General features: G+C 42.5%; 1 protein-coding gene across 1 annotated transcript in view; it reads left to right on the top strand.

Moving 5' to 3' along the window:
• The window catches only part of ABHD17C (abhydrolase domain containing 17C, depalmitoylase), a 58,119-nt gene that overhangs the window by 36,664 nt on the left and 8,151 nt on the right, over window positions 1-13,304 (top strand). The window contains exon 2 of the mRNA XM_034784482.1: window positions 8,844-9,023. Coding sequence (XP_034640373.1) covers window positions 8,844-9,023 — 180 coding nt within the window. The remainder of the gene's footprint in view (window positions 1-8,843; window positions 9,024-13,304) is intronic.

Raw genomic sequence — 13,304 nt, 5'->3', positions numbered from 1 at the left:
TCTGAAACTTTGGCCATCATCTTCCTCAGCACCATCACCTTCCCTCCTCATCACCAGTGGTCATCATTCTGGCATCTCCCAGGGACTGTATCTCCTTCTCCTACTGCCCCTAGGCTGGGAATGTAACTTTTATAATATGATATGCTGAAGCCATTATGTTTGCATATTCAGTAGGGATATTTCCCATTTTCCTTATTTGTATATCCTCCTCTTACTAAAGTTGGTGTGTGCTTCTCCTCTAGGTTAGTATATGAATGGTTTCAACTTGTCATATACGTCAATTCATTACTATGACGCTTTTGTGGTTGGATATCTCCAGGTTTAGCACATGTACCTGTTACGTACGTCATGACACTCTTGTGGATGGACTCTTGGAAATTGTGGTTGGTTGTTCCTGTGGTCAAAAATTCCCCTTAAACACTTTATTTTCAGCTCCCCAATACTTGGGATTTGGGCTGGTTTTTTCTTTCAGAGTTCGTATAGGCCACAAGCCTTATGTTAACTTGCTGAAGCTAATGTCTTACAGCAGTGTTTCCCAAACTTGAGACACCGCTTGTGCAGGGAAAGCCCCTGGTGGGCCGGGCCAGTTTGTTTACCTGCTGCGTCCACAGGTCCGGTCGATCGTGGCTCCCACTGGCCGCGGTTCGCTGCTCCAGGCCAATGGGAGCTGCTGGAAGCGGCGGCCAGTACATCCCTCAGCCCACGCCGCTTCCAGCAGCTCCTATTGGCCTGGAGCAGCGAACCGTGGCCAGTAGGAGCCGCGACCAGCCGGACCTGCGGTAAACAAACCGGCCCGGCCTGCCAGGGGCTTTCCCTAAACAAGCGGGCATCCCAAGTTTGAGAAACACTGTCTTACAGGATACAAGCCTGTAGGTTCCTTGCATTACTGTTGAATATAATAGAAGTAGCTAAATATAATGAAGGGAAGGCAGTGAATATATAAAGGCAAGCAAGCAGCAATTAATTATTCTCTTTTCAGGGGCATAATAAAGGAAATCACATTTATTTTCTACTCCATTGGGAACACAAGGGTAAAGATCAACTTTTCAAATGGAAGAGAATAAAAAATGTTAAGCTTCTAAGAAATGTTAGAAATAAGAGAGCTTCCAAAATAGCACTTTGAAATGGTCTCTAAAAGGCTAACCTGTATTAACTAATACTGTACTACAGTTACAGTGTGTGACTGTGTTAATTACCATAGGGATTTCCCAGCGCTATAAGTTAATGATAAATGGCTATTTCTTTTATTCTCTGAGACGCATCAAATCATCAGAAATAATTTAGGCTTAGTGAAATCAAACTATGTAAGATCCCTTGATTAAATATTTCTGTCCTCTGTTTGAATTATTCCAAGTGTGAACACATTCACAGAGCCACGTCTTGTGTTTTGTTTCGACTGTTGTCTACTTTTTGTCTGCCTCTGTGGCAGTATGTTAGGCTATATGCCAAAAAAAACCCAACCCAACCAACACTGGTCATTTTTCATATAACTTCATAAACCAGGCTATTGTGCAGACATTTTTTTGCTCTTACTGCAGTGGAAAAGTAAAAGTGATGAATTAGTGCAGCCCTAGGTTCTGTGGATGTATACACTTTCCATTACAATGAAGAAAAATAGAATAGCATAATGAGAATGAATTTCCGTGTTTTATTGTGCATGTTAAGGCTTTTTAAAGTGAAGTCAAGGAATCTTCCACCAGTGACTGGCAAAAAGGTTATGCTTATGTACTGCAGTTTTCAGGTTTTCTGTAGTGCTCAAAATATTTTAATTTTCTCATTTGAAGATTGATACTTTATAGTGTTGCATCCCACCCCTTCCAAGCCAGAGATTCCCTGCAGTGTCATTGTTGGTATCTAGTAAGGGACTTAAACCTGTGGTATTCTGGTCTAAATGCAAGAGAGGTATCCCCTGAGGCATGACCTGAAATGCAGTCTTTGTGTCCAATCATGCAAACACTCACAGACTTCAAGGCCAGAAGTGACCATCGTGATCATCAAGTCTGACCTGCATGCTGCAGGCCACAGAATCTCATCTACCCACTCCTGTAGTAGGCCCATAGCCTCTGGCTGTGTTACTGAGGTCCTCCGATCTTGTTTGGAAGACCTCAAGTTACAGAGAATTCACCATCTTCTCTAGTTCAAACCAGGAAGTGATCCTTGCCTCACGCTGCAGAGGAAAGCGAAACTGCTTACCCCCACCACTCTGACCTCAGGAAAAACTCCTTCCCAACCCCAAACACACTGCCTGGTGTAGTATTTATTTACTGGTATGAGTCCTCAGGTTTAAAAAAAAAAAAAAAAAAAAAATCAGTGGGACTAATCACATGACTCAGCCCAATTGAAACAGAAGTCAAAGGTCTATCACTTCCCCCATTGTAAAAATAACTGACTTCCTGTGGATTTCTCTCTAGATTGGTGAGGCAGTTCTATAAAGGATAACTCCAGCCAACAATTTAATTTTTTTATAAGAAATGGAAACATTACCTAAGTACTTCCAGATGCTGAAATTTAGAGCTGATCCAAATCATCTGAGTTTTAAGGATGAATGATCTGTTTGGCAACAAAGAATTTATGCTATTTATTGACCCTAGATCTTTATACTAGTTTATACTGTCTAAAGATCCTAGATGCTTCTACAAAAACTCAGAAATTTAAAAACAAATATGCAGGATAACTTTGTTCTAACTTTGTAACACGAGACCTATACTCCTGAGGGCATTCTGTGCCAAAAATTTAAAAATTCTGTGCATATTTTAAAATTCTGCAAAATTTATGTATCAGATAAATGTGGAAACTTCAGCATGGCATTGGGGAGCACAGACCACTGGCCGCATGGAGTGGAAGATCACTGTGAAGTCCCCCACTCCTCCCCCGGGACACAGACTCAGTGGTGAGGCTGCAGCCAACCCTGACATAGCACAAGCACCAGGCCTGCCCCAGAAACACCCCAGGGCCCTGCCCCTCCATGCCAGATGCACCAAGTGCGGGCAGGCAGGCTCAGCAAGGCAGGATCCAAGTGTGAGTTGAGAGGATTCTGTGGGGGTTGAGAAACAATCTGGGTGCAGGCGGCTCAGTGGGGGATTCAGGTGCGGGGGGATCTGGATGTACAGGAGCTATTTGGGGGGGGGTTCTGGGTGCAATGGTAATGGGACTCTGCAGGGGGGTCCAGGTGAAGTTGGTTTGGGCTCAGGAGGGTGGGTCTGGGTGTGCGGGGGATAGAGCTCGGTAGGGGGGTCAGGGTGTGAGGGGCTCAATGGGGGGGGGGTTCAGATGCTGGGGGAGGAGGGCTCAATGGGATGGGGATCCAGGTGCAGCTGGTTGGGGATCAGGGTGCAGGTGGCTCGTCAGGGTGGTCCAGGTGCAGTGGGAGTGGGACTCATCGGGGGGTTCTGAGTGTGTGTGGGGGGATGAGGCTTGACTGGAGGGTTTGGGTATGAGGGGGTCTGAATGCACGGGGGCTGGGCGAATGTAGGAGCAGCTCCCTGTACACGGATCTCTCCCCCTGCAGCTGAGGAGGGATGGATGCAGGAAGCCGGGGGGATGGGAGTTTGCAGAGCTTCCTGCAGCTGGGGGAGAAATCTAAAGGGGGGTGGGGGGCTCTGACCTGGCCCTGGATGCCGTGCAGGGGAAGAGGAAGTCTCATTCTCCCCAGCCCAGCCAGGACCAGCAGCTGAACCCAGCACAGGGTAGGAGCCACCAGTCAGGTCTTCCCCAGTCCTGCCCCTTCTCCCACAGTGATTTACCTCTCTGCGGGCTGCCCTGGGCACCCAAAACCTACTGGAGAGTATTGTATGACTGCTCTTGTGGCTTCCCTTTGCTTCCTTGTCAGAAAGTCATTTTTCTGTGGGGAAGCAAAGAAATATGCAGGGGACATAAATTCTTCACATGCGCAGTGGCGCAGAATTCCACAAGGAGTAGACATAGCAGTTACCTTGAAAGTAGGTGCCTTGAAAGTATCAATGCCAGAGGTTTACATTTTTTTATATAAAAGATAGCAATAAAGACTTTAAAAAAGGAAGTAGGTTATGAGATGTGCTCTAATAAAATTGTTCTAGAAATCTGTAATCACCTCTAAATATGGCATTGAGGTTTGTCTATTTAGCTGAAATGTGCTGGATTTATTTTACATATTTGCAAACTAAATTATTAGTGTTACTTGAAAATGATTTACTGGAGCTCCCCATGAGAGATGGACCCATAATGCCATTAAATTCCAAATGGTTCCTTTTGAAAGGGACTTATTGCTCTATATTTCTGAGGCCCTAGAAAAAAAGCAGGGCAGCCTCTGCTTACAATGCAGGCACTTTCATTTCAAACTGTCCCTAGATATAGTAAATACCCAACATTTAGCTTTCATATGAGAATGGTGGGGAGGGACTAACCAAAATTGGTTTTTCGAAGAGACTGACCCCACCCAAAAATAGACATGTTGAGATGGCCTGAGTCTCTGTTGCAGAGTTTGACCTAGTGATGTGTCTGGGAACAAGCAGAGTAGTCACCAATTTCAGTCTGTTTGTAGCCAGCAACTATGTCCTCTCAGCAGTGGTGCTCAACCTTGTTGGGCTCAGGACCCATTTGTAAATGTTTATGGCCTGTCATGATCCAGTAAACAGTTTGGTGGTGGAGAACCTGGGGTGGTTTCAGGTGGCCCCCTGGGGGGGTTGGGTCCCCCACAGCATTCACCCCACAGTGGCAGCTCCTGTGCTGTGGCCTGGTTTGGCTTGGCCCTCCGGGCTCGGGCATTGCAACCCAGGGGATTGCAGTGCCACTCAGGTTTGGCCCCATCCCCCAACTGGACCAAATTTGTGAGAGTGGTGTTGCCACTCACTCAAATTTGGCCTACCTGGACTCCTGTCATCACGATGGCTGGGTCAAACCTGAGTGACGCTGGAACCCCAGAGGTTGCAGAGGCTGGAGCAGGGAGGCGAGCCCAGCCAGCCCTGTGGGACCGGAGCTGCCATGCAACACTTTGAAAAAAACTCTGGTGACTCAATTTTGGGTCCCGACCCACAGGTTGAGAAACCCTGCTGTAGTGGGTGCATTGTGATTACAAATACTTGTGAACCTTTCCACTTATGAGTGGGGTCAATAGAAAAAATAAGTGTTTGTTTTTTCTCTTGCAGAAACATGCTCTGTTTTGCAGCTGTCAACCATTTTAAAAGTAAAAGACATGGTCTCTTTGTTTTGTATATGAGGCTACACTGTAGTCTTTCTTGTGCCTATATAATTTTTGTAGATGCTTCAAGATTTGCTCCTTTCTCCAAATTGCACTCTGCGCCGCGCTCCTCACCCCAATGGTTTTGAGACTTACAGGCAGATAAGCTGAGCTCTGTAGAAACAACACAGTTGCATACCCGCAAATTGTAGCTTGGGTCTTCCATTCAGTCTCATGGACTTCTGTTTCCACAGAGACCAAAGCTCATTGATTTCATGGAGGATATTTTTCGGAGACACTCTTTGGGTGGTGGACTAACATTCTTCCTTTAAGAAGGAAAATGAGTGGTGACAGAATCCTGAGGAAAAGAATTAGTCTTTTCAAAATATGATTTTATTTTTTTTCGCTTTCTCCCCTCCCCCACTGCATTTTTTTTTCTTGCCAGGTTGTTTTCCTCACTCTTCCTTTCTTCTCTTCTTGACTTCAGGTTCTACTCCCTCTGCTCTCTTTCCACCCATGCATGTCCTCTCCTGTGTTTCACTTTCCACCTGACTGTTCCCTTTTTATAAAATGTTTATTATTTTAAGGAGCTGAGACATCACCAATCAAAACTTAAAACTGCAGGTGTTTAGATCCTGTTTCACCTGTTCATGGACCTTGCTCTTGAATCATCAAATGGCCTTTGGCCCTGCAGTAAATGTGTAAAATATAAACACGTGTTTTGTTCAGCTGTTTCGAGGTGAATTTGTCTGAAAGATGTGGCACTCTTCTGATCAAAAGGAGCAAGGGCAAAGGGAAAGATAACTTAAACTAGTTATAGGAACTTCCACTATCTAATTGCTTGATGCTGATTAGCTAGAAGTGATGTAGACATGACAACTACACAACTAAAACAATCTTTAGTTGCCCTTCCTGCTTTGTGTCACTGCTAATTCTGGTACCAGTTACACCCTTGTCACTTGACTCAGTGCATGTTTTAGCACGTTGCACTGTATACCTTAAAGGACAATATTAGTGTCTTAATTCTTTAAAGACAAATATAGCAAAAATGCCACTTCACAGCTATGATATAATCAGAACTAAACTTTTAATGGCTCTGCTACTTAGTCAGTGAAACAGGGCTGATTGCAATGTAGAAATCCCCAATCTTTATAGCACTTCACACGGCATCCTACTTTAACTGATTTGCTTCCTGCGAAATGCAGATTGTGCCTTAACTTTTTTGCTGCTAGAGGGCCTATCACCGGTAGCTATGTGCTTTGCTGAGAACACAAATTACGTAAACCACTTACAGAAACAAAATAAAACCAAAAGTGGTGAAAATGAGCAAATGGGGAAAATCCTAGCCTCTGAGCAAAGACAGGGTTACAAAGCTCGCACTCTAGGGAGCAGATCACTGTTGCATTGTGCTTCCCCTTCATCTACCTGTTGTTTGTCTTTACCATATGCTTAGATTGTAAACTCTTTGGAAGAGGGACATCTCTTCACTGTATGTTTGTACATTGTCTAGCACAATGAATGCCTGACTGGTGCCTCTAGGCCCTACTGCAATATTAATAATCTGTGGAATGCCGAACGCACGCTGCTGCTGCTGCAACTTTTAGGTTGTGGTGGTCTCTTCTCCGACTGCACTCATCTCTCTGAGTAACAGGGTGAAATGGCTGGTGGATGGATCAGCATAGTTGGGTGCACTGCTCCCAAATCTCTCGGCTGCACTGTACCATGAAGTGAGTGCAGATTCTTTTCAAAGGATTTCTGGAAAGAAATTTTGCCCCCATTTAAGTCAGTGGGGCCAGGATTTCACTCCTCGGATTCTCTTCCTGTGCAACAGAACCATACAGGGTTTTGCAGCATCCAAGGCCCTCTCTGCCAGCCAGGGAAAATTTGCCCTAAATGAGCATTACATCTTGAAAGACACCAGACTCTGGCTGCGACAGACCACTAAGAGGATAGAGTTCACTCCGGGGACAAATTTTTATTATAGTTGCTTACTTGTATTGCAGTAATGTTACGGTGTGTTAAGCATTGTACAAACATCTGGGAAGGCGCAGTCCCTGTCTCAAAGAGACTACAATCCAAATAAATCTTGCTTTATTATAAAATTAAATATCAGACTGTAACCTGTCCTAGGATGATTAGTACCATGTTCCCCCTTCTCAGTAACTTTTCCTAGCCGGTGGGTGCTTGACCCCTCTCTGCCCCTGGCCCCGCCCTGACTTCTCCCTGCCCCACCCCCATTCCAATCCCTTCCCCAAAGTTCCCGCCCCAACTCTGCCCCCTCCCTGCCCCTATTCCAACCCATTCCCCAAATCTCCACCCCAGCCTCGCCTCTTCCCCACCTCCTCCCCCTGAGCATGCCGCGTTCCCACTGTTCCAGCTGTTTTGCGGAGGCAAGCACTGAGAGGTAGGCAGAGAAGCAGGGACGCGGCATGCTCAGGGAGGAGGCGGATGTGGGGTGGGGAGGGGAGCTTGGCTGCCGGTGGGTGCAGAGCACCCACCAATTTTTCCGTGGGTGCTCCAGCCCCGGAGCACCCACGGAGTCAGCGCCTGTGCTTCCCTATCCCTTTTACTGCTGCCATAGGAGCAGCTGATTGCTTGCTGGTGGGTTTCTGGTAAAACAGCCAGTCACGTGTGCAACAGGCTGCTATCCATTTCATATCCAAAGGGACTGAAAACCTGCCCCAATACCACCTGGTGGAATCCCAGCTCTAGGTTCTGACTTCCATTGCCATAGCAATGATAGTATTAGTGACAATGGGGCCTATCATCATTGGAAAAATGCACTCCTACAAACCGATTAAAAAATATTTCCTACCGGAAACGTGCATTCCTCTGCAGTGAATTATTTCTTTGTGCCTCTTGTAATAAAGTGGGCCGGACACTGAGGATCTATGGGTAATATCCTGTGCCTCTCAGAATAGCAGCTATAATTTGTGTTAAAGATTGTGGTGACCAAATATTGTTTATCCTAAAAACTTGAGATTACCTTGAAAAGTAATTTAATATTTTAAACCAACTTTTTGATATTTCTGAGTATCTAAGATTGTGATATCAGTGATGCTTTGTAGCAGCAGATTACTATACATCAGTCTGTAACTTGAGCTATAAGTAAAGTAGGGTCTGAAAACTATACAGCACACAGACTAGGATGCTAACAGAATGGATGAGAATAATTAAGATCCATCCATCTTGCATTTTATTAAATATCTAAATAAGGCAATTGTACTTAATTCCCAGTTAATTTGATCTTGATTACATCTCCTCTTGGATTGAATCTGACTGTTTTTATATAACAAAGAGCTTTTTTTAAACAGGAGACTTAGTGTCAGCGTTAAGATAGCAATTCCTGTAAGATTGCTTTTTTCAGTGTCAAACACGGCTTACTGCGCTGTGTTGTGGAAGATAACTTAAATTCCTGAACATTCACAAGTATGGTTGAGAGTAACCAGTGTGCCGATAATCCTGAAAGTGTTCTAATTACTACATAATACTTCGATAATGATTTACTCTGCTATTACATACAGACTTGATCCTTTCCTATATACTGGGAGTGGATTTTGGAGAGCTGCAGTGGGTAGAACGTGTGGGGTTTTTTTTGTCCCTGTCGCTGTTCTTCATTTGATCTAGTTTGTAAAAATAAAAAAATAAAAAAAAAATTAAGCAATATATTTTCTAATTCTCTTTGCAGGTATGGTGTGAGTCCTGAGAACATAATTCTGTATGGTCAGAGTATTGGAACGGTCCCGACAGTGGACCTGGCATCTCGGTATGAGTGTGCAGCTGTAATCCTTCATTCTCCTTTGATGTCTGGATTACGGGTAGCTTTTCCTGACACCAGGAAAACATATTGCTTTGATGCTTTCCCAAGGTATGTGCAAATATTGCTTGAGGGATTGTTCTATGGTCACCTTAAACTTTTCTGTGGTGTGTTCTTTTATTTGTATTGTGACATGCATCTTGAGCTTTGGAGAGGCACATCTTATAAATCAAAACAGATAATAAATATATTCATTTGCCACTGAGTAGCTTGTAGTCTCAAACTGGCATGCTAGTTTGCTAAATAAGCAAATAAAGAAAACCCTACAATCTTTACAGCTATTTATCATTTCAATTTTTAATGCTCGTAAACAATCCACCAATCCATTGTATGTTAAATTTGGACTGGTAACTGTTAGCTATGGTTGTGCTGTCAAGTGCTTTTAGCTAAAAAGTAACACCCCTTTAGAAGTGTACATTGCTCAGCCAATTCTGATTTAAAAGGTACGTGGTGTCAACAAATATACGTGGAAAGAATTTTAGGCTTCTTGTTAACTGCTGATACTGCTCTACAAAAACAATGGACAGGAAGAATGGCGCAGTGATTAGGGTACTAGCCTAGAACTCTGTGACCAGCTCTGCCACAGGCTTCCTGTGAGTCTCTCTGCTTCAGGTCCCCATTTGTAAAATACTTCCTTGCCTCACGAGGGTGTTGTGAGGATAAAGACATAAAGATTGAGTGCTCAGATACCACCATAATGGGGGGCATCTAAGAGCAATTGATAAGATATGTGGCAGCACTTCAGCTGTTGTCTTTAAAATGAGCTTAAAATCCTTAAATGCCGCATTGAAAGTTAAACGTGATTAGTTTCAGGATAACAAATACACTTGTCTCTATTGTTTAGGCTTTTACATTCTGGATGCTAACAGCTGTTCCAGGAATCCTAAACTGTATCAAACACTGAGTTGTAAAAGCAAGTGACATTTACATCCTAAGAGTGAAAATCAGGGACCAGAGAGCACCCTTCAATGTTGCAGTTGTTTTTGCAACACTTACAAATGTTTGTACGTGGGATGTCCACAAGGATTCCATGTTCAAAGCAGAAACTGCATCTTCCAGAGCACAATCATTCTTTTTTTTCTGAGTGAGGGAGAAAGCTGGAGGCCCAAATTCCACACACTGGAACCTCGAAGAATCAATTTTGTGGGACTACTGTGACAAAGGAGCCAGATGTAATTTATTTTAACTCCTACTTCTTTAATAATTAAAACTTCATACTAATGAACACACTTCATCTAATTTGCATCTGAAAATTGCTTTAATAAACCAGTACATATTACAACATTTTGATATAGTTTTACTACACTTTTAAAGATTAAAGTGTAAGAAAATATCTTAAACTAGTGGCTCTCAACCTTTCCAGACTACTGGACTCCTTTAGGAGTCTGATTTATCTTGTGTACCCAAATTTCATCTCACTTAAAAACTACTTGCTTACAAAATCAGACATAAAAATACATGTTGCTGAAAAATTGCTTGCTTTCTCATTTTTACCACATAATTATAAAATAAATCAATCGGAATATAAACATTGTACTTGAATTTCAGTGTATATAAAGCAGAATAAACAAGTCGTTGTATGAAATTTTAGTTTGTACTGACTTCACTAGTGCTTTTTATGTAGCCTGTTCTAAAACTAGGTAAATATCTAGTTACGATGATGTACCCCATGGAAGACCTGTGCATACCCCCAGGGGTATGCTTACCTCAGGTTGAAAACTACAGTCTTAAACCACCTGCTGCTTATTGCAGTGACGGTTAACTGAGTAGTCAAATTTGCTTTGAGTAATCAGCATCAGATTCTTGTTTGACTTCTCTGGGAGGCATTTCTCAAGTACAAATAGTTCTAATCCTTGTCTAAATCTGAGCTGTACAAGGCCATTTGGTGGAAGCAGTATTGTTTAACATTTTACTACTATGACACTATGCTGCAGAGTGTACTTTGCAGCTACAGAAGCCATCAGTGATTCTCTAGGGACTTGAATGTCTCCTATTCAGTTAGGGTGACCAGATGCCCCGTTTTTATAGGGACAGTCCCGATTTTGGGGTCTTTTTCTTATATAGGATCCTATTACCCTCCGCCCCCTGTCCCGATTTTTCACATTTGCTGTCTGGTCACCCTATATTCAGTATTCCAAGCAAATTTTTCCAGAGAAAAGTTCCTCATTTGAGCATAGCAGTCATATATAGTAGCATTGTCTTCTGAGACACTCATCCAGTGCTAGTGATACTGATCTTCAGACAATAATGCATGCAAAAGTCTGAGAGGAAAAAATACCCCAAGTAGTTTCCTGTAGCCAGGGAAGGGAGAAGACGAGCAGACTCCAGGGAGACTTGTGCAGAGTTGAGCTCTGTGACCTGCTGCAGACTTCGGGTACATCTACACTGCAAAAAAAATGGGACAATGAGTCTCTGAGCCCACGTCAGCTGACTTGGGCTTGCTGGGCTCACACTATGGTGCTAAAATTGGCAGTGTACACGTTCTCACTCAGACTCTGAAACTCAGCAAAGGGGGTGGGTCTTGGAGCCCAGGCTCCAGCCCCAACGAGAATGTCTACACTGCTATTTTTAGTCTGTAGCATTGGCCCGGGCTCTGAGACTCGCTGCGGGGATGGGGGGAGGGGGGGGTTCACCATGTAGGTGGACCCTTTGTAGCTAGGATATAGCAGTGGAATTCATTCTATTTGTTACGATCAAGTTAAGATAAAACATAACATCTAACATTTAAAGAGAGAGTTTTAGGAAGACAGACTAGCTAGTGAGACAACTGCTTCTTAAAATACATGATCTTCAAGCTCATAGAGCTACAAGTTTTTCGTGAAGTTGTCATCCTTAGTACACTTCTCAGCAAGTTAAAATGTGAATTCACTGAGGGTGTATTAGTAGTTTAAAAGATCTTGCTCTCAAACTTGTGCATTGTTCTTCTCTTAGAGTTTTTAAATATCGAACATTTATGATTAGATATTTATAGATAAGTATTAGATTAAATCTAGATAAGTATTAAAATTAATACTTCTAGAGGAGGAAAAAGCTAAGGTTTTAATTATTTTAGTCACAAGATTGTGTAGCAGTGATTAGATTAAACAAGCCAAGCCAAACCAAACCAAACAGTTTAAAAAAATAAATAAGTGTATATGTCGGGGGGAAGGGGTGTTTAAAGCTTGACAGCAGAGATGTTGTACAGTATTTTTTTATTAACCTTCTACTGATCTGGTCATTGCTCTGACTGACTTCACTTATACTTAAAACAAGGGAAATAAACATTTGTGCATTTTCATTAATGTGTACAGCTCAGCTGTCTGCCTTCACTGTAGGAAACAATATGTTTATATACACCTTTGGAGAATTGCTGTGATGTGTGTTTTATGTTGGGACCTCATGAGAATGTAGTCTCTGTAGATTTCCTAGCTGCAGAGTGGTGTGGCTGAGAATACCAAGTAGGCTAATGTGCAGTTTAAATACTGCTTTACACGTAGCTGAGTTGGCAATGGGATGCTTTCCAATTTTTTGCAAAATACAAATATTTTTTCTTTAATGACAATTCATCATCTGTATTCACAAACTGTTAAGCTAGTTACCTGGATGCTGCAATGATGGGGGTTTCCCAGCTTTCTAAAATATATTAAAAACAGTAGCTAGCTAATAAGAGTGATATATAAAAAGTATTTTGTGTACATAACTGCACATAGCTGACATGCCTATTATGAAATCTTTACTCAGTGGCCGGCAAGTCCATTGGGTTTTAAGACCTTAAACTAAATTATTCAATATTTTGCTTATTTCACATTGCCATTTAATTATGGTATTCTTCACCTGGGGATGCAAATAAAAACTACAATTGTACATGTCTTATATTGACAGCCTCTCTCTAATGTTCTTAAAGTCCTTATCTGTATTCCACATGGAAAAAGCTAAACCTGACTAGTCCATATTTAATGTTTTCCTATCTAGAATCTAATCTCAAAATCAAAAGGCTTAACTTTTTACTGTTTTAAGCTTGTACAGTCTGTTTTGAAGAGATACTGGGATGTAGAGAGACCAAAATGTATGTTTAGCAATAGCTGTTACCTAGAATCCCACAGTACACCAAATGCTGAGCTTTTACACATGTTCCAGTTCACATTTAAATTTTTGAATTAAATTATCTGGGTTTTCAAAATGTTATATTTATTTGTAAATTGTCACATTGGCTTGGCTATATTTTTGGTTTTTACTCATTTTGAGCAACTGGATAGATCAGGGGTCGGCAACGTTCAGCACGCGGCTCGTCAGGGTAAGCACCCTGGTGGGCCGGGCCAGTTTTATTTACCTGCTGACGCAGCAGGTTCGGCT

Source organism: Trachemys scripta, chromosome 10, assembly GCF_013100865.1.
Source record: "Trachemys scripta elegans isolate TJP31775 chromosome 10, CAS_Tse_1.0, whole genome shotgun sequence".
In the NCBI taxonomy this organism is placed as follows: domain Eukaryota; kingdom Metazoa; phylum Chordata; order Testudines; family Emydidae; genus Trachemys; species Trachemys scripta.
The sequence above is the reverse complement of the archived record's forward strand: the minus strand, read 5'-3'. Positions and strand labels throughout refer to the sequence as shown.